Raw genomic sequence first — 22289 nt, 5'->3', positions numbered from 1 at the left:
AGTCGGTTGAGCATTGACTTCAGCTCAGCTCATGATCTTGCAGTCTGTGAATTTGAGACCTGCATCAGCCTCTGTGCTGATAGCTCAGAGCCTGGAGCCTGCTTCAAATTCTGTGTCTCCCCCTCTCTGTGCCCCTCCTCCATTCACGCTCTGTCTCTCTGTTGCTCTCTCTCAAATAAACATTAAAAAAAAAGTTATTTCAAATGAGTAGGTCTTGCATAAAATAGATTTTACTGGTCTGTTAAAATGGAATATTTTATTATTATCAACTATCGGTTATTAAGCATTTACCATCAGGCACTTAGTACAGGTGCTATAATATAGTATAGGCACTAGTAGGTTTTATTTTTTATTTTTTTTATTTTTTAAATTTTTTTTAACGTTTATTTATTTTTGAGACAGGGAGAGACAGCATGAACGGGGGAGGGTCAGAGAGAGAGGGAGACACAGAATCAGAAACAGGCTCCAGGCTCTGAGCTGTCAGCACAGAGCCTGATGTGGGGCTCGAACTCACGGACCGCGAGATCATGACCTGAGCCGAAGTCAGATGCTTAACCGACTGAGCCACCCAGGCGCCCCGGCACTAGTAGGTTTTATAAGAAAGAAAATCAAGGCCCAGAAATGTTAAATGACAAGGTCAAGATTACATAGGAAGCAGACTATCAGAGTTAAATTCTAACCTTGGGTTTGTTGAATTCCCAAGCCTGTGTACCTAACCTCTATAATATAGCTTCAACTGACCATGAACCAACGCTTTTAGTAAGAGTAAGAAGTGTGGATCTGATAAGCTTTATACTTTAGATACAGGTTATTATTCTGAATTAACATATCCAAGAATGACACCAACCGTAATTCAAACATCTTCCCCACCAATCTTCATATGAATAAGTATCTTCACTACTGTGTTTCAACTATACTTTCTTTATATAATTACTTCTTAAACCACAACCCAAAGTAAAAGAGCCTTCCAGATTTCTCACCCATAACTGTCTATTTAGAGTATGAGTAAATGGTATACCTCTGACAACAAAGCTATGAGAGCCTTGAAAGAACTAGATAATTTTGCCAACTCATCTCCTTGCTTTTGGGCTTCATTCTCAGAAGAAACTTCAATTAAAATTTTAAGCCTGGATTTCAGCCAGTTGAGAGTCTCGCCCTTTATGGTAACACCATTTCTGATCTCCTGGAATGAAAGAACAGTTTTGATGAGCAAAATACATTGTGAATCAAGAAAGGACTCAGCCTAAGAAAGTTCATACGGTGGAGGTAGGAGAACCAGGCATTTGTTCATCAGTAGAGTGCCTGCTGATTTCACTTTTCGTTTACATCTTTAAGGAAAGTCTCTAAAGTGCTAGGAAAACAAAAAACAAAAAAAAAAAAACTTTCCCAATGTCAAAACCTGATATGTAAAATCAAACCTCTCATAACAAAAAGTTAACTAGATGCTTAGTTCATAACTAGATGGTCATATATCTATAGATATTCCTTTGATCACAAATAAAAATGCTTCTAAAAGTACTATAGAAAAATATGTGATACCAAAATTGGAAATTATATATTATCTTATTTTCTGGATAGGAAATATGGATATTTTCTGGAAGGAATATGGTATTTTTAGAAAAAGAAAAAAAAAGGTTGAAAGAGCCCTTTTTTTAATGAGCTGATTTCTTTTTGTTTGAAGAGTTTAGTTGTTGAATATTATTATGGATGCCCTAAAAATTGATTTTAACTTAACTGACTTAGATTTTATGCCTCATTTTTGTGACTTTATTGAAGTCAGTTCTCCAGATAGTAGGATGTGCAAATAGGAGCACAGCTCTAATCCAGGAAGGGAGGGTTTACTGGCCAGGACAAGGCCAGAAATATTCTGGAGCCTCGGCCCTTGTAAGGTCTGGGAACCGTGGGAGGGATGATCTGGGAAGCCTCTCCCTCCTACACACGCTCCGGGTGCATGAGGAAACCCAAGGTGCTGCTACAGAGGACCTTCCAGGGCACATTCACGCAAACAGAAAATGACTAGTTCCACAACCAAGTGATCTCTTCATTCTAAGATGTGAATTTTTTTTTGGTACTATATAATAGCAACCAATGACAAATATAGATATCCTCCTATAGGTAGAGCATGACATTATTGAGGATCTCTAGCATTTACAGGGATTATAAATTTACTAGAAAAACATGGACCTCAGAAGATAGGAATAGAAAGGAAACACGTTCTCATTAACAGCTATTGTGTGATTGCATGAGCTCAAAATGCTGAAAGATAAGGATTTTCACAATGGCGTGTGCCCATAAGACAGAATAGGCCATGCTAAGAAGGAGGAGGTTGCTGTGGTCATTCACAGGATGCGAACTGGGTTCAGGCTTGAGGTTCTGTCCGCTGGCTCCGTTTATCAGGCTGTACCCACGCTCACAGAGCTGATCCGATCCAGACTGAAGGTGACATGGGAAATGATGCTTAGAGACCTTGCCCAATTCCCTCATTCTGTGAGCTGCCTTTTGAATGGCTGAAAATGTATAAAAACCTATAGCGTTCTTGTTTTTCCGCGACAATTCTTAAATCTCTGCTGTGTTATGTGCCCACGCATGCAATTTTCCTCTCAAGATTTCCCATTAGCTAAAGATGTATTAGAGGTACCCCTGAGTATGACTAAGTCTCAAAGCTAACAACAATTCAATAGAAAATCCTCCATACTTCTTCTCTACAGTAACATGAGGAGACTTCTTTTTAAGACAGTTTTTGAGAACTTAATTTTTTTACAGAAAGAAAAAAAATATATCATTTGTCTACCATTAATTTTCTTATTAGTGAAAATTTTCCAGTCACAAAATATGGCCCAGAACTAACCTCTACGGCATGTTTAATCTCTCCATGGTTGGCGGTATCGATGGGCTCATTCTTAAACCCTTTCAATTGTGTCTCCTTTGCAGATATCCAAGATGAGAACTCAGATATTCTGAAATAACACAAGTATCTTCTTATTAAAGGGAGAAAATATCCCAGTGGTTAAAATACATTTTCTCTTTTGACTTTATTCATGGAAGTTGAACCATCAACTGATTAGCAAGTCAAGTAACAACTTTTCTAGGAACTGTTCCTTTACCATGAAGCTTGGGGCAGGGGTGCCTCTGGGCACTTTTCACATAGGAGGAAAGAGAAGGCAGAGTAGATGGAGTTCAGCTAAGGAAAACAATGTGTCCCAGCGCCTGAGCACGTGGAGGAAGGAAGCACCTGAGGTCTGGCCTCTTCTGTCTCCAGCAGATGGAGACAGAAACCCAGAGGCAGAGGCCCCCCTCTAGTACTATGAGGGAACCGGGGAGCAAGGAACTGCAAATTCGCTTCAGAGAGATAACGTCTGGGTCACTCACAAATAAAGTGCTTCACTCTGTTTCTGACTGACACCCATTTTTATTAAATGAAGCATTTTTATATAAGAGCCTGGGCAAGATCGCACGATTTGATTTTCTTTATTGCTGAAGACAAAACACGCATCATTACTTGTTTTGCAATGATCGAGGAATCAACAGTATTAGGACAGGTCAGATCCGCCTCCAGAAAGAGTTCCACAACTACCTTCTAGTGTAGTCCTTCCACTTGTCCTGGTCTTCCACGAGCTTCATGTAGGTGGTGTCAATGGCAGCTCTGAGCTCTTTGAGAGTCACGTGACAGGTTTCAGGTGTGTTCCTTACTGGGTCCCGGACGGGGAGTTTCAGACACAGTTCTTCAATAAGCTGTAACCTTTTCTCACAAAGATGATGAGGACCTTTGTCACTGAAGAAAATCTAATGAGCAATAAACGTTTATATAATCCCTGTGAGGATCCACACAGTACTTTCCTATTTTCATAGAAGATTCCCATTTAGTCTACTTGTATAAAGTAATTAAGCTATTTCGTGTTTCCAGACCCAAACCAAAGTACCGGCTGTATCCTTTAGGTGACAATGTGACTTGGCGTGCCCGCGCGTGGGGTGTGTGAGACGTACCCTGTGCTCCTTAATAATCTTTTCACTGCCTTCCTGGGGCACCAGCGTGATCTCTCGATCCAGCTCAGTTCTGCATTCTTCTACAGAAGCTAGGAATCTATTCTTCTCCACATCAATCTTCAGATGAAGCAAATGATATGGGGCTTCTCCTTGAAGGTCCTACATCCCATAGGAATATTTTTAAAATATGATACCATTTCTGATTACACACATTTTCAACTGAAGTGGCAAAAACCATAAAATATTCCCTTGGGGTCCGATGTGATTTAATCACTATCGTCTGCACCTGCCGTTGTGCTTTGTACACTTCCAAGTAAGTATTGGGACCGCAATGAATATCTTCTGCCTGGGGGGGCACATGTTTCACAGGGATTATTCTATTTAACTTTTACAACAGCCTCACACAATATTAATATTTCTATTTTACAGGTCGACCACTGAGGCTCAGGGGTAAGTAGAAAAGCTAGATTTGAATCTAAATTTAAATCATGCCCTGAGTCCATATACCCTCTCCCCAGCATATGTCTTTTTTAATTCTGTCAATGACCCTGTGAGATAGGAAGAACCTATATTACACTCACTACACAAAAGGCGAAGATAAGAAAACTTTTATTAATAAAAGTGCGAGGGTGAAACAGCCCACAGTCACACCTGTGACTACCTGCCATGTCTCTTTCCTTAGAGCATTCCTCAAGTAAACAGGGCATCCAGCACGCAAGCAACATGAAATGTTTTATGTTCTTTCTGACATAAGAATAAGCTATATGATTACCTTCAGGCTTACAATTATTAGTTTTAGCTAACTTGTATCCTATGGTATTTATAAATTTTTTTAATGTTTATTTATTTTTGAGAGACAGAGCACAAGCAGGGGAGGGGCACAGAGAGAGGGGGACACAGGATCCGAAGCAGGCTCCAGGCTCTGAGCTGTCAGCACAGAACCTGACGCAGGGCTTGAACCCACGGACCTTGAGATCATGACCTGAGGTGAAGTCGGACACTTAACTGACTGAGCCGCCCAGGTAACCCTATCCTATGGTATTTAAAAGGTTACTTTTAAAATAAAATACTAAGATAACTGATGAGAAAGATGATCTGGGGCTATGGAAAGACTAGACCAGATTATATCCTAGAGAGCTTAATGTTGTGAATGTGTGTGTGTATAAAAGAAATACAGCTTTCATTTAGAATCTCTATTCTATAATACATTTATGATATTTTAAGTTTTAAAGACGTATTAGAAAACTTGGGTTTAAGGATTTTTTAATTTTCAAATTTAGCAAGTAAAAAATTTTGTCCTTAACTGAGTTTTTCCTATGCACAGAGCTGATTTTATAGCCTATGTTACTGAGATGGAGAAAAAAAAAAAAATCCAGAGATTCACAAAACCTGATGGAAAGTGTTTTGGTTGCCTATCTTTCAGACCCCGTGACTTCTTCATATAACACACATGAAGTTCGCCACTCCCTGTGACCTCGTGATAGCAGTGGTCAACCTGTTGCTAGAGTAGGTTTTCTCCAGGCTGGGGAAGACAGCCTTCGATTCTGAAATCGACTTCCATGTGATGAGTCCAGTGTGGGGCACTCAGGTTAGACACGCCAAGTGGATCCCTACATCCCCAACTTCTGTGCTTTCTCTCCTGCTCTCTCTCTCTCTTCCAGTTCCTGTTACTCCTCCCTCCCATGTACCCCAGACCCCTGCTTCTTCTGTAAAATCCTAGCTCAAAACTAGTTACTTGATTCACTCCTTTCCACTCCCCAAGTAGGCCCACTTCTCTCTACAAAAGCTTTCATATGTATTACTTACACTTTTGGGGACTTAGTATATATTGTACTTTCATTATCTGCAACTAATTATCTTCCCCACTGGACTCGAAGCTCTTTGGGGAAATGGATCATGCTATGTTCATTGCTGAGTCCTTAACTAATAAATGTTCATATTTACATTTCTGAGGTCATAACAATCTAAACCAGATGGTAAAATCCTTGAAAACAGCAAAATGTTATTATAGCATCTCTAACATAATTTATTTAAGTGGGTTTACTGATGTTGCTGAGTAAGTTAAATGCCCTTGCCATTCCTATCCCCAAACCTACGCAGGAAAAGAAAAAGAGTGCTCTTAAGTAATATGATAAAATTGATGCTACTAAAAAAATGAGAAAAACAAAATTTTCTCATACTTTATCATGGTTTATTCAAGTTCAGTTTTTTCAGTGGGAGAAGTAACTATGGTGACCTTCCATGACTTTCTACATTTCTCTTACAATCGAACCTTAATCCCCTCATGCTCTGTCCCATCATGCATGATACGTACTTATGTCCGTGCGTCCATTATGTCCTGACTCACCTTCCACTGTTTATGGAGCTTCCTAACAGCTTCCTGCAGGCCCTGCTGTTCCTGTTCAGGGAGGATGTCAGTGAGCTCGTCGCAAGCTTTCAGGAAAGCATTGAGCACTCTCTGATCCAGCTGACTGAAAAATTCCTGGCGTGGAGGGGGAAGTGGTTACGAGTGTCAGACAGAATAAAAGGCAGCATCTACACACCATACAGTCAGGCAGTCACGCCTCAAAATGAGCCCGTTAGCCAGCCAGTGCCCTCTTTAAACCTTCCTGGCAACTATGATTTTTTTTTTTAAGGAATGAACTATAATTATCTATAGTTATGAGTCAGAAGCCACCACATCTGAAATTCAACTAGTACTTTTCATTTTTTAGAAAGAAATACCTTTGCAGTTTTCAAATTTGGTAGAATATTCTGGAAGGCCAAGGGGCCGAACACCTTGATTCCCTATAATAGAGTTTTCATTCCTCTCTGGTAAAGTCAGAAGAGCAGAACAGAAACTAGTGTTTAGCCTTGCAATTCCTCACACCCTAGCTGCAATGTGTTTCAGGCCCTGCTGGTTCATTATGAGCCATTTCCATCCACATCCAGGCGAAAACACACGACCCCACAGGCTACGGACAGAACTGTGCCCACCGACGTCTGCCAAATTCCTGTGTTGAATCCCTAACCCCCAGTGTAATGAAATTTGGAGATGAGGCCTACGGGGTGATGAGATGAGGTCATGAGGGTGGGTCCCTCATGATGGAATTAGTGCCCTTATAAGAAGAGACATCAAAGATCTTGCTCCCTATTTATCTCCGTCTTACGAGAAGAAAGTGACAATGACCATCTACAAGCCAGGAAGAGAGTCCTCACCAAACCCAAACTGTGAGAAAATAAGTGCCCTTTGCTTAAGCACCCAGTGCATGCATAAATATATGGCACACCATGCAGATAAATACAACACGTGTGCACATTGACGCATGACCAAGTCTCACACAGACTCAGGAGTACATCCGCGGAGATATTTTGAAACAACAGTGGTTCAAACCAGAAAGTGCCACACGGCACCACGCGTCTAAACTGAAGGAGATGCTGGCTGGTCACCGACATCACAGTCAGCCGCGTCACAAATATATTGCAGTCATCATGCGGTAGTGTGGTTCATACAAATATCCACTGGAATTTCAGGGATGAAATAACTCAAAGTACATGTTCTCAGAGGGGCCATCATCTCCACTTGGCGTTGATCACTAACATTTTTAATACTGAAATGATTTAAATGAGTATGATTAACAGGAAGATGGCTTCACGATAGGACAAGCTGTGGATCAGCTACCAAACTTCAAGGCACGTGGTGTTCATACTTCCATATGAAATGAGCACAGAGACTTAGCCATCCACCTAAAATTGTCTCTTAAAAACAGTTATGTTGGTTACATAAACATTTCTCACCTAGCAATCAATAGTCATTTGGAGAGCCTGAATTCTATATCCTGTAACTCTCTACTCCCTCAGGGACTTAGGAATGGCCAATTATAATGCTGCTCATCAGCTGCCCTTGAAGTTCTTTTTGCTGCTGCCCTTTTCTTTAGATCTCATAACCTAAAATGTTTCTGCCTCCTTAACTCACCTCTTCTTCCCTGTTCTCCTCAAACACTCAGTATTAGATCGGAGCACACTTTTTACTTTTCACCCAAGACCACTTGTCCGTGTCCTCAGCTCAAGTGCCCCATGAAGGATAAACTCACTGTATGTTTCTTCAGGAGGTCTTCAGGGTTCCCCTTTTCCTCCAGGCCCTCCTGAGCGATCCGTAGCACCTTCTCCAACTCTGCTCGAGACTCTTCAAATTTCTTCATCAAGCGACTATTGGTTTCCACATGTTTCTTCCAGTCTCCAATTTTCTTCACCATATTCTTGATTTAAAAAATAATCATAATGTGATGCTGCTTCCGGATTACTGAAAGCATCATTTTGTTAAAGAGTATTGTTTCTTAAAAAAAAAAAAAACACTTGGAAGGAATACATTTCATTATGAGAGTAATCAACTCCTTTTTAACATTGATGAATATTAAGAAAACAAGTAAAATGATTGGTTCCAAACCTCAGTAGGCAAGACATTTAGCAAGAGTGGAAGCATGACACGTGATGGTTAGATGTCCTCATTCCTTGTATTTTTCCCTGGCTCGTGTCTCTATAGCACAGAGAGAGCTTACCTGGAAAGCACCATGGGCATCTGCAATCTGCCTGTGCAGCTTCGTCTGATCAAAATGCTTTAACACACTGCTCAAGGTCACGAACTTTTGAACATTTTGACTGCCTTTCTCAATTTGCGTCATGGTTTTCTTACAGCTCTCTTGACAAGCTGACAGTTCCTACAGGGAAAGGAAACCCACAACAATAGTATTTAAAACAGTGAGAAAAAGAAGGAAAGAGAGGAACCATTACAAAACAATAAGAACAACATTATATAGCTTTTAGGCTTTTAGTCAGCTATAAGTAAAATCAAAAGTACAGAGAAGTGTTTCTTTTCAGAAGAGCTCAATTTGAAGCAATCACCGAAGTCAGTGCTTTTTATATAAGGCATTTAAATGTCACATTGAGCTTTTCGAGATTTTTTTATATATTTCATGCCTGTGCTATTACCATTAAGAAAATGAAAGGGCATCAAAGTTGTTATTTCTCTAGCGCCTGCTTTGTCCATCCAACTCATAGGCCTTTGGTTTACTGAGAGAACAATCACAAAATTAATCTACATACTAGGTTTTAATCTGACTAAATAAATTTAACACCCATGCACATTATACTTTACTGAAAGAGCTGCAGCAAATTATATATCATTTGTGTATCCCAAAAGGCACATTTGAATTCCTAAGGTTCGCAAGCTGTCAGTCAACCTTTCATTAACAAAACGAGGGACCCCAGACCCTAACCACAAAAGGCAACAGCCTGGTGGGTGTGGGAGGACATGTAGGTGTCACACAGTCACCGGATGAGAAGCCATGGTGACCCAGGGCTTTCCACCTCTGCTTCGTAACCTGGCATCATAGTGGTTTCTACAGTTGATAGATGCATGGAAATTAGCCCAGTCAAAGGCCAACAGTCACTTTTTGACTTGAAGCCACCACACTATTTGCATTTTGACATCCTCAACTGCTTTGGAAAAGTATTTCAAACTGCTCATTTGGATACCGGTTTTGGGAATCCAGATGCAAATATTAAGACCAAGGGTTTTGTTTTGTTTTGGCAAAATGGAATAAGGACACACTTTTTCCTTTTGAAGATTTAGGAGGTCAGAGAGTAACATATGTTAACAAAGATATTATTAAATATTATTAGTATTATTATTACTAAAATATCAAATGTTATTTTAATTGTGGAAGGATTCTTTGATGGCAATGTATAGTGATTTGAGAATGTGAGACACGGCAACCTGACTCAAAGTGAGAGACAATCTTTATCCAATAGGATGAGAGCCCACTAGAACAGGGTTTGGTGGTATAATCATCATGGCTCTATTATCAATAATAATAATAATAATAATAATAACTAGTTATAGAGTACGTATTATGTGCCACTGTGTGCTAAGTACATTATAGAATATCTAATGTAATCTTCACAATAAGCTCTCAACTAGGTATTATTACCTGCATTTTAAGCATAAAAGCTAATCAAGGCTTTGTAATTTGTTACATCAGATCTATGATCCGAATATCTATATGACACTTCAGATACTCTTGGCTCTTTCTACTAAGTGATGCTGCCTTCCTTCCAGGAATCTTTTTCAATGAAGGCAGTGGCAAACCTTTTGCCCGTTAAGTTTCACCCTCCTCTGATGGATGGGGTCATTTGTAATAAACCACCTAAACAAGTCAATTAACTTCAAGAGAGGGAAGCTGTTCTGCAGAGAGATCTGCTTACTAAAACTGAGACAAAGAAAAATAATTATCATTCCAAACACATTCCCAGAACTTTATGATTGTATAATCTCAGAGGCAAAGAAAAGATCTCTTAAGACACAGATTATAGGGACACCTGGGTGCCTCAGTTGGTTAAGCGTCCTATTTCAGCTCAGGTCATGATCTCACAGTTTGTGAGTTCGAGCCCCGCATCAGGCTCTGGGCTGAAAGCTCAGCGCCTGGAACCTGCTTCGGATTCTGTGTCTCCCTCTCTCTCTGTCTCTTCCCTTCTTATATTCTGTCGCCCTCTCTCAAAAATAAATGAGCATTAAAAAAAAAAGATTTAAAAAAGACATAGATTATAGACACCGGGTAGAAATAGAATGCAGCTGTTTACTTTTATATATATCTAAATACATAAAATTTTTAATTTGGTTATAAAAATTTTATCTCTATGTAAATTTACATAGATAGATACATTTTATTTTATCTTTAGTGGACAGGGTTTTCATCTTTGGACAAGATGTGTATTTTTGTTTTGAGTTGCCAGCGCTACTCTAGAAAAATGTCTCCTGTCCTAACTGAATTCCTGCCACTGTGGGCACCACCTCAGTCCCATTACACACGCTTTAAAAATAACCATGTCTCCTCACGGGGACTTTTCCTTACCTGATGTTTCTGTTTAAAAAGGGCACTGGATTGTGCTTCACGCTCGAGAACTGCCATAATTTCATGGATTTTCGCAAGCGAGTCATAAAAGAACGTCATCTGCTTTTCCAGTTCTTCCAATGGGATCAACAGCTGCTGAGACTCATAAAGGAGTGGAGGGCAACATTCTTTGACCTTTGAAAAGACAAAAACAAAAATTCCGTCAAACGCCGCTAAGTACCACAAGCTCAGGGCACTGTTCACACCTCTGAGAACATTTTCTTCAGCGAAGCTGTCATTCGGTGCTTGCAGATCTCCAAAGACTCTTCTCTAATGATATTTCCTTTGTACTGTTACATTTTGATACAAAAACACGATACTACTCAATCACTGAGACAAATAAATGCCACAGAATTTTCCCAGGAAGATTCATCTAAAGCGTCCATCTGGATGGCACCCTCCCATCTAAACGAGGCTGTTAGTGAGCCAGATGGCATCGAATTCTCCCTCATAAACTGTGTAAACTGATCTTCATTTCGGCCTCAAAACCTGACCTGAGATCGTTACGAATTACGTTATCTAGACTGACTTTCCAACTTTATTTTCAAGGTCTCTACAACTTGAACCCTAAACTCCGGACAGACCTGTAACTTTGCTGACTCATTCTTCCCAGACAGGCCTTGTGCTTCCCTACCTCCCCCAGAAATATGTGTCACGACCCTCTGCCGATCATCTCACTCACCCCAAGCGCACAAGTCATGTACCAGTTTATTTACAAAGGTTCCCAAGCCAGGGGATGTCTCCCTAGTCTGAACTGACCCAGCCTCATCTGTCACTTGTCTTTTAAAAAATGCTGCTACTTTATACCCTTGTATTGCCCTTTTTTTTTTTAAAGAGAGAAAGAGAGCGTGCAAGCAGGGGAGAGAGAATCCCAAGCAAGCTCAATGCTCAGCGCAGAGCCCAACACGGGGTTCCATCCCATGACCCTGGGATCATGACCTGAGCCAAAATCAAGAGTCGGACCCTCAACCACTGAGACACCCAGGTGCCCCTACACTTGTATTAATATCAGCTTGATCTTCACGATGAGGCCATACGTTCCTGGAGATCAAGAGATCCATAAAGTTTCTGTCTTAACACCTTCATGTTGGAATGCAGGATCAAGTAGTTCTCAAGAACTTCCTGTCCCCACTCATTTTACTTAGAATTGCTCCCAAAATATTATTCATACTTTTGGGAACCAACGAAAGGAAATGGAATACTTGTTAATAGACCATTCTCTTTTTTCTTAAATTATGAATATTCTCATGCTCTCGGACACACTGCCTAAAGGGTAAACTCACCAAAAGTAAGCTACCAATCTACTGCAACAAGGTTTTTCTAAAATGATTCTGAACAAAAGAGAGTCTGCTAACACGTATAAAAATCAGTTGGTTTCTGGGTGCCTAGGTGGCTCAGTTGGTTAAGTATCTGACTCTTGATTTTGGCTCAGGTCACGATATCACGGTTTATAAGACAGAGCCCCATGTTGGGCTTTGCACTGACAGCACAGAGCCTACTTGGGATCCTCTCTCTCCCTTGCTCACGTTCTCTCTCTCTCTCTGTCTCTCTCTCTCAGAATAAGTAAATAAACATCAAAATAAATAAAAATAAATTAAAAGTCAGTGTGCTTTATAAATCTTTCCTAGATACAGCTGAAAACTTACTAAGATCCTACAACTGAAGCAGTAGCTTAAAAAAGCAGAATGACTTAGATGTGCTCAAAGGTGGAATCTGCTTTCTCACAGGTCACCTTAAATCATTAAACTTGGTTGGCCTCGGCTAAGATGTGCAAGCCCAAGATATGGCTCTGAAAGCTGTTTGAAGGTTATCAAATCAGTAACGTTGACTTTGAATTGTACCCAATATTTACAGATGACATTTAACTTGAATGTTAAAAATAAAAAGAATTACAAATTAACATTCTAATATATGTCAGTTTGGCAAATGAAGTGTTCTCTTTTTTTCAATACCATGATTCTTCCTTTTTCCACTTATCTCATTTATTCCTCTTTTCATTAATTGCCCACTACTGACTTCATGTGGGTTATTCTCCTTCTGCTTGTTCTCTCCTAAATTACAGGTTTTTCTGCTGTCTTTTCCTCTGTTTCTCAATTCTTCATCACAACATTTTCCTCTTCATTTATACTACCTCCTTTCTTCTATTAAAAATTAATTACTGAAATGCAAACAATACCATCTGCATAAAACTCAACTTCAGGTAGATAAGAAATCCCAATGGAACTTCCAAAGCTCTTAAGGAAAATCCCCCAATGGAACAGAAAAGTCTTATGGCTGGTGTTTAGTGTTCACTCGGTTCCCTGTACACAGGTGGCACAAGTGTATGTGTCTTAGGTCTAAGGTGAGCTCCGTGAGCTGAAGAGAGCAGAATTTCCACGTTCCGGGCTATTCACACAGAAAATAGCATAAATACTCTTAGAACAGTCAAATAAACCTCAATAAAAAGTACATTTTGGAACTCTTTCTCATTTAAATGTATGATCTCTTCCTCTTCCTTCCCTTTCCTTATCTCCCCCCTTTGTTGGATGACATTTCACTGACCCCTTATTTCTCCAGAAGAGACCGATCGATTTTATGAAAATAAACCTCCTAGTACTTCCAAATTAACAGAGGAATTACCTGACATCAGCTCCATAGTTTAATTTTTTAAACTTCATGACCAAGTTCCTAAATGGCAAAGTTACTAAATCAAGAATCCCAATAACCAACAAAAGGATGATCTCTTAACAGGTAAAGACTTTGCCCATGAGTGTGTTGGCCGGAGGAGGTATAGGCACGCGGAAGGCAGTGTTGGCCCCTGGCATTAACATATTTTCCCACCTTGGTTAGCTGTTCTTTGAGCCCAGACATGGTTGCAAACATTTCATTGGCTTCTTCTTGGGAGCTCTCCTTGGTAATGAGGTGCGCGGTCTTGGTAATCATCTTGTACTGAGCATCCATTACAGGCACCCGCTGCTCAATGTCCTGCAGGAGCCATTGAAACAGCTACATTACCACAACATACATTTCCTTTTAATTTCAGAATTCTGCAGAAGGCTGAACAAAAATCAATATGTACTGTATGAAATCCTATACTTGTAAGAAACTTTTGGAGATTCCAGTTATTGCTTTCCTTCTTTGCTAATATGTTATATATTGGTAAGATCATATTAAAAATACGGGGCGCCTGGGTGGCTCAGTCGGTTAAGCCTCCGACTTCAGCTCAGGTCACGATCTCACGGTCCGTGGGTTCGAGCCCCGCGTCGGGCTCTGGGCTGATGGCTCAGAGCCTGGAGCCTGCTTCCGATTCTGTCTCTCTCTCTCTCTCTGCCCCTCCCCCGTTCATGCTCTCTCTCTCTCTCTCTCTCTGTCTCAAAAATAAATAAACGTTAAAAAAATAAAATAACATAAAAATAGATAAAAGCTTTCCTTTAAAAGCAACCATAAATCCTTAAGTAAGCATCAAGTTTACACTTCCAAAATATATGTGTGAATGTAGTATGTAAACATCATAAATCAAGTAAATGCATGTTAATTTGGGGCAATTCCTCTGACCTTAACAATTATACAACTTACCTTATCTTAAAAAAAGCAACACACGGTCATTGTAGATAATTTATGAATTAGAGATAATAAGAAAAAGAAAACTGAAGTTACATCCAGGCTTCTCACTCAGTGCTAACCAGAGCTAACATGCATCACTATATCATGAACATCTCCCCCTCTGTGTGCTTACACCCATTTTTTTATATTTACACAAAAAAATGGGATATTGTTTTTTTGCTTTTCCCAATAGTATATTAGAAAAGCTTTCCATGTCATTACGTATTCTTCTACTACTTCATTTTTGAGAGCTGCAAGGTCCTCAAAATATGCAAATAGCACAATTCATTTAATAAATTTGTTAGAGTAGAGGCGTTTATGTAGAAGTGTTGGATGTAGATGTTTCCTGTTTTCTCCTAGTCCTTTGTAATTTGGTTGTAAAAAAAAAAATCTCTGAATTAAAAAAAAAAAAAAAACAAACAAACCTATTTTGAAGTTACTGTATGGTCAAAACATATCTTTAAAAAATTCAAACAGAGGGCCTGGGTGGCTCAGTCAGTTGAGCTTCCGACTTCGGCTCAGGTCATGAGCTCACAGTTGGTGAGTTTGAACCCCACACTGGGCTCACAGTTGTCAGCGCTGAGCCGGCTTTGAACCTTCTGTCCCTCTCTCTCTCAGCCCCTCCCTCCTCATGCTCACGCACTTTCTCTCTCCCTCTCAAATAAATTAACCTTTAAAAAAATAGAACATTAAAAAATTCAAATAAATTGTTTTATTTAAATGCAATCTTTAATTCTGAGGTGCAAATCAGGATATGCACACATGTCAAAAGGGTGCCAAGGAGACAGGAAAACTTTGCAACCATCTGAGTAACATGAATGATCTTTCGTTTCACAACAGAACACGTTTTCACTTTGTTGTCCAGAAACCCCCTCACCTCCAAGTCTTGAATTAATAACTTGACATTAATAAAAGAGACTTCTAAGGGTTCAGAGAGTTTCTTATGGGCTTCAGTTGCAAAATCAGACAGGACAGTAATACAGTCTGCGTACTCCTTCTTCATTCTGTCCATCTCATCAGCCCGAGCATACTGTTAAGGAAAGGGAGAAGCACAACACGGAAAATCAGTTAAGCCCGACCCCTGGGAGCCTGTAACCCTCACATTTACATACTTTCTAGAATTGTTATATGGTAAGAAAGACTGATTTCTGATTCTTATTTTAGATATACTTGAAGGAAGTCCAATTACTGTGAAAAAAAAAAAAACTAGCACAGAAGTGAAGAATTATGATTTCAAACATGAGGCCCCATATGTCAATACAATCCTTAACCAAAGTATACATTTCTGTAATGTGTAAGTGGGAAAGAATAAAGGACCCAAAATAAACATAACAGTTCCAAACACATCTGCACTCTGCCTAAATAAGTCCATGCTGCAACAATAAAACAGCCTCTAAACGGACTGTTTATCAGCATGTTCGTAACACATGCATGTTCTAAGCATACATAGATTTGAAAGACATACTTGCTTGACTTCCATAAACAACTCCCTCCACCGTCCATTGAGCAATAGCAATTGCTGTTTAAGATCTCGGGAAACCATTTCATCACATGTTTCAATTAGAAAATTGCCAGCATCATTCATGGCAGCGTGCTGCTGTATCCAGTGAGGCAAGTTTCGAAAAAAATCCTAAACAATAAACGATGCACATTACTGTAAGCCACAAACCAAAACTCAACAAATGATATGGAAGTAACCAGACTATGTGAAATATCTTTGTTCTAAACTTGTGCAAATTTTAAGGTAAATCTTAGTTCTTTTTCCAAATGCAATTTTCAATAGAGAGGTTGAAAAATAGGAGCTAGAAATGCTGAGTGTCGTTTTATAAGAACGGCTTGGCCATATCTTTTGCTGAAGACAAAAACAAACAAACAAACAAACACATAATGACCATTTTCTGTCATTTCTATTTTACAGATAAAAAAACGAATTTTTGTTGTGTAAAGGACTTGTACAGTCTTCAGGCTGGTAAACACCAGTGCCAGAGTCATATAAAAGGTACAACATTTTAGACTAATGTATAGTTTTCTTTGTAGATTATAAATAAACCTTTGACCTATTACCTTTGATTTTAAAATCTGAATATCGTGCATGAAGATAATTAACAATCATGGATATAAACCATTGAAAACAATTTTTGAATTAAATATCTGGGCCAGGAACACTGAATACAGTAACATCCTTTTTCATTCGTTTAAAGTTACTCCTCTGACAATGAAGCAGTCTTCTGCTGATTTCAAGTTAATACATGTGTGCTTGTACATACTTATACACATACACCACAGTATAAACCAAGAATACCAAAGAGAATTCAAAACCTATTTTATAAAACCATGTGTGGGAGGACTTCCCACATAAATAGATGAGAACACTTCTGTTTCTGGTGGTTATATTCCCTTGGATGAAATTAACACATATGACATCTACTAGGGCACTGTCAGTCTAATCAGAAAAGCCAAAATCTGTATGGGTATACAATTCTTGTCATCCTCAGCTACACAAGAATTTTTCATCTGTGTGAAACACAGAGTGGTAAACATTTAAAAACAATGCATCTACTCGCAAAACGCAATCACACAAGAACTGATCTTGGACAGTAAGCACTAATTCTAATGTATTTACTATACTTTTTTAATGGGAGCCTGGCATTTTAATATCTTTTACTTATAAATTGATTTTTCATGGGAGAAATGCCAGATTCCCATTAAGAAGTACATAATAAATCCATTTTATGTGATATTTTAATGTAAGTGACATTAAAGCAAAACATTAACTCTTGAACACACACATACACACCTGGAATCGAAGGAAAAAGATCATTCTTGCCCGGAATAAGACCTTTGACTGAGGGTTGATAAAATGCAAAAAAGAATATCCAAAGAGACAAAAACGTGATGGCCCAGATGTTCAACTGGCATGTGTCATTATACAGAGTCAGTATTATGTTATCCTCTCTTCAATTAGGAAATCCACAGAGGATTTCTGACCACAGAGGTCAGAGCCTTTCAAGTATAGACTTTATAGTGAGTATAGCGACCTCTGTTGCCCACTGGGTTTGGGTGTCCAGCCATCGGTTCCTCCTCTTCTGAACACAAAAGCAAAACACTGAACTGATCCGATAGGGAACTGTTTTAATATAACTTCTATAAAGCAATGCATTTCTTGGCCTAAAGGAATTTACTAACCTGAAGGCACAGTTTTTCAGGCAAGTCAAGATTCTTGAGTCAGACTTGCAAAGATATAACACTCTCTAGAGAACTATGCTGTGAAAGACTCATTTCTTTTGGTGAGTTTGAACCCCACACTGGGCTCACCGTTGTCAGTTTCTTTTGTAGGAAGTGACATTACCTTTTTGGCATGCTCTGATTGATTTAGCATTTTCTCAGCATCCTCCAGCCAGGCCTGAAGACTAGCCACAGTATTGCCATATCGATCCCAGTTAGCGATGACTTCTTCCAGCATGCTTCGCACGCTCCTGACCTCTACTGAGAGGTTCCTCCACTGGGCTGTGGTTTCATTCATGAATTTCATCACATTCTCGGCTTCTTCCACTAAAACAGATCAACCAAAATAGAATCTTTACTTTTTTATTCGAAATCTACCAAACCTTTTTTCTATGGTCTATATACTGGTTTGCACTTATAATTCTTCTTCAGATTATGAAGTTAACAGATGAAATGTTAGGATTTTATTCAGCAAATGCTGGGGATGTGTTATACCATATTCACAGCTGTTTACAAAGATTAAAGGTGATAATATATTTAAAATTTTTGATAAGTGGGATGCAATAAATGACATATATATTTGTTCACATTTTGTATGTACTCAAAGAGATGCTCACATATATAGTATTGATCACAAATGCTACAGTTCATTTTCGATTCAATATGACAGATATATTTACAAAATGAAGCCAACATACGTTAGTTACAATTTGTGTATCCACAGTAACTTAAGTTTTCATTTACTTGATAATGATACTCAAGTTACTGTTTTTTTCACTTAATCCGCAGAACTGCAAATAGGTTAGAAAATCACAGTTTAGACACTGAACACTTATTTTGCCCCTTCTCAGAAGACCACACGTGCGCACACACACACACACACACACGCACACACACACCATTATTACATAGGTTAGACAGGCATTGCACAAACTCAAGGGGACTGAATCCAATATGTGAATCCAATATGTGTTCTCCAGGCCAATGGCCTGGTCATAAAAAGATCCTTCGGGGAAAAAACAAAAAATGATGTGATCACACAGAAACCTGTAGGTTCTAAATTCTACTGCGTTCAACATGGCAACAAATTCTGTCAGTGTTTTTTACCTGAACCATCAGCTTTGACGTACATCTCAGCTGTCTGTTTCAAGATCTGGTATGTCACTTCATATTGTTCAAAGAACTTGCTATTTTCTATAAAAGACTAGAAAGGGGTAATGGTTAGAAGATGGCAAATTCTAGGCATATGTAGAAATACTGAAGTCAGTTTCTTCAGGATAGATATATGGATATTTTGCCCAAATTTACCAACCTCAACCTTTTAAAAAAATATATCAAATTAAATCAACTGCCATAAAATAACCTGATTATTCTGAGAATATAAACGGATTCCACACTTTTATTCTAACTCAGCACTATTGAGAAAATACTCTATTTCTTCTCCACCCAAGGGTTTGTTTTTAGAACAGACTGAAGTTTCTCCAGACAACCTGGGGCTAACATTTAGAAAGCACTAAATCTGGAAGAACATTTTAGTATCCAACTGTGTTTTAGCTGTGGGATTGTGTGGCTCTTTGAACATTAATTCTAGTGAAAGATGGCTCTGAGGAACTTAGATTATAAATAAATGGCACAGTGCACACTTTCCTCAAAACAGAAAGTACAAAAATGTTTACTAGGAGAAAAATTTTAAATAATCACATATCTCATCTACAATTACAAAAATTACTGGGGTGCCTGGGTGGCTCAGTTGGTTGAGCATCCAACTTTGGCTCAGGTCAAGATCTCATGGCTCGTGAGTTCAAGCCATGTGTTGGGCTCTGTGCTGACAGTTCAGAGCCTGGAGCCTGCTTCAGATTCTGTGTCTCTCTCTCTCTCTGGCCCTCCCTCCTGCTCTGTCTCTCAAAAATAAGTAAACATTAATTTTTTTTTAAATTACAGATAAGATGTATCTATACCTGTATGTAATTTACATATTACATATTACTATTACTGTTACTATTACTAGAGTAATAGTAATTTACAAACTGACACTGTAAAATTTAGAGCGCACAAGAAATCCGTAGGTAAATGTTATTGTTAACTCCAGGAAATATGAAATAGCTCCTGTTTCAAAGATTGGTCCTGCTATTATAAAGCCAAAAAATAATGCAATTATAGTTAACATATCACCAAAGGCTCTTTAATTTCTTTTAAGTATAACTAGTTCCTCTGATTTGAATCCTCTAAAATACTTGATTAGTGTATTATAAAATGCAAATTAGCCTTTAAAAACCAGCTGAAGTCCAGTGTAATATGCCGATGAATGCTTAATATGGAGATGCAAAATGTTTGAGTGCAGATCTAAAACTTCATAAAAAATTTCACAGACATCCCTCAATTTCATTGGTAAATGTTTATCATATAGCAAGATAATACTTAAAAGCATTACATACATAACACATTGCATAGCATTTTATGCTTATAAAATGTTTTATTTATGTATTAATTATTCTTCAGGAATAGAGTGAATAGAGAAAGCTCTGAGTTACTTGGAATGAAGGATTCCATGATGAATATTTACTTCAGTAACTTAATAGGCTGTATTATTTTTGTCTGAGAATGAAGTAAAACAATAGTTGTCTGGCTAATTAATTTTTCAGCCTTTTGTTCTACTTCATTAACCTTCCCTGTTCTCCAACTAGGGGAAGAGTAACTTACTGTAACTTAAATTTAGCATAATTTAACCAAATGAACATACCATAATTTGATCAGAAAAAGAAAGTTACAACTAATTTGTAAGACACTGTAGACCACTGAAGAGATAAATATATTTGGCAATGTTTAAAAAATAGTCTCCATTTATTTTTGGCTCAAATTTCAAGAAGCTAAATGGAAAAACAATTGTTCTAAGTGTCAGAAGAATGGGAAATTGCACCTGTCTGGACAGAAAGACTTAATTAAATATGCTTTGCTAGAGTTGTTTACAAATTAATTAAGAATGAACACGAGAGCACATACAGAGTAAATCCATTTAGTAACATGAATTATTTTATCTATTAATATCATTTTGGTAGGAGGACTGCTAAATCTCCTTTTCACCAAGAGCTATCTGGACAGTCTCTCAGAAGGATGTAAACACAAAAGTATACTTAAAATAATAATGGGATTAATTTATTTCTTTCACAATAAGGCTTACTTTTTGGATATCAAGTTCAACACATAAGCCATGTTATTGTTGATAGCACTTCAAGAAAATTAAGATACCTCTTTATCCCACTAAATTCAAAGTATTAGTGGAAGATACTAAACTTCTACTCTTCTACTTAGTGGAAGATCAATGTAGAGATAATAAGTAAGTTTCACTTATTGATTTCACTTGAATGGAGCTGAACCAGGTAATTTAATATTTTAAAAATCATCTTTGAGAAGAGGTTTTAACAGAATCACCTACTTACACTGATAAAATAATTACAAATAATAAAAAAAATTCACATTACTTATGTTGCATTCATATAGGCCACAATTCTAAGAGTTCTTCTTTTATGAAAAAGAATGATCCTTCTTTCTTCCATAGTAAAATTGAAGCATGTGTTAACAAACATGGCCATGTCAAGAACAATTCTGACAGCAAAAACCAAAACAATTATCTCCTGACTTATATTACAGTAGGTAATCTCTTATGAATAGGATGTGGCCTAGATTTAATTAACAAGCATTCATGAAATATTTTCCAAGAATTTCTTTAGCTCACAACAGCTGCATACCTGAGCACCTAGTACAAGAGGTAAGTAGGAAGCACATTTTTTGATTCTCTAACCCTTTAAAAAATGATGTATTTTTTTGCATATGAATAAGATGAATTGAGAATTCAAACTAAGGAAGAGATAATTATGGAACCTTTACATCCTGCATATTACTTTGGTTATTAGATGATGTAGCAGCATATGGCTCATTACAATAAATTTTTTTAGAAACCAAGGGAAGGACTGGATTTAAGAACTTGATTTTATTATTTTGTTTGAAAGTCTTTACTCTTTGAAATGGTCCGTTCTAAAGAAAATTATTTTCTCACAAATTCCAAAGGGATAAGAGAAGCTCTAAGGGGTGTGAGATGAAAGGAAAACAATATGTGTCCATCTTTGTTTCTTACAAAAGCCCCTATTATCCTATTATTATTATTATTATTATTATTATTATTATTACTAAAAATTTGGGAAAAACTAAGTCTCCTAGAAATTAAGTTATTTATAAAGTCACATGGGTAGTAAGTAGCTGAACCATGATTCAACACATTCCCATGTAACATCCATTTAGTAACATGAATTATTTTATCTATTAATATCATGTAACAATCTCTCCTACCTCACCACCCCCTGCCCCAATACCATGCTGCCTATAACATAAATAATAACAACTCTCACTATCAGGCTATAGTATATTAGTGTAAAACATTGTCAGATATAAGCTAACATTAAATGGAACTAATATTTACATGAGCTATACTCCTTAGTTCACTAAGCTACAGGAAATCATGTTAATTATTTGGTCTTTTAAGTTCAAAAAAAAAACTTTTCACAGCCAATTTTG

The 22289-nt window shown here is 38.0% G+C and overlaps 1 protein-coding gene across 18 annotated transcripts in view; it reads right to left on the bottom strand.

Annotated features, from left to right (window-relative positions):
- Positions 1-22289, bottom strand: part of SYNE1 (spectrin repeat containing nuclear envelope protein 1) — a 476190-nt gene that overhangs the window by 291728 nt on the left and 162173 nt on the right. For all 18 annotated transcript variants that reach the window (XR_008422842.1, XM_053904367.1, XM_053904354.1 and 15 more), the window contains 13 exons: positions 18828-18924; positions 17845-18047; positions 15961-16125; positions 15373-15525; positions 13734-13877; positions 10875-11048; positions 8523-8681; positions 8058-8222; positions 6332-6466; positions 3985-4143; positions 3575-3783; positions 2849-2957; positions 1019-1183 (listed from right to left, as the gene is read on the bottom strand). Coding sequence is in view for 17 of the 18 variants with exons in the window: in XM_053904367.1 (XP_053760342.1) it covers positions 1019-1183; positions 2849-2957; positions 3575-3783; positions 3985-4143; positions 6332-6466; positions 8058-8222; positions 8523-8681; positions 10875-11048; positions 13734-13877; positions 15373-15525; positions 15961-16125; positions 17845-18047; positions 18828-18924 (2037 nt within the window). In the remaining variant the exon portion in view is untranslated. The remainder of the gene's footprint in view (positions 1-1018; positions 1184-2848; positions 2958-3574; positions 3784-3984; positions 4144-6331; positions 6467-8057; positions 8223-8522; positions 8682-10874; positions 11049-13733; positions 13878-15372; positions 15526-15960; positions 16126-17844; positions 18048-18827; positions 18925-22289) is intronic.

This window comes from Panthera pardus, unplaced genomic scaffold (assembly GCF_024362965.1).
Source record: "Panthera pardus isolate Hobbes unplaced genomic scaffold, ASM2436296v1 HiC_scaffold_17, whole genome shotgun sequence".
NCBI lineage: Eukaryota > Metazoa > Chordata > Mammalia > Carnivora > Felidae > Panthera > Panthera pardus.
The sequence above is the reverse complement of the archived record's forward strand: the minus strand, read 5'-3'. Positions and strand labels throughout refer to the sequence as shown.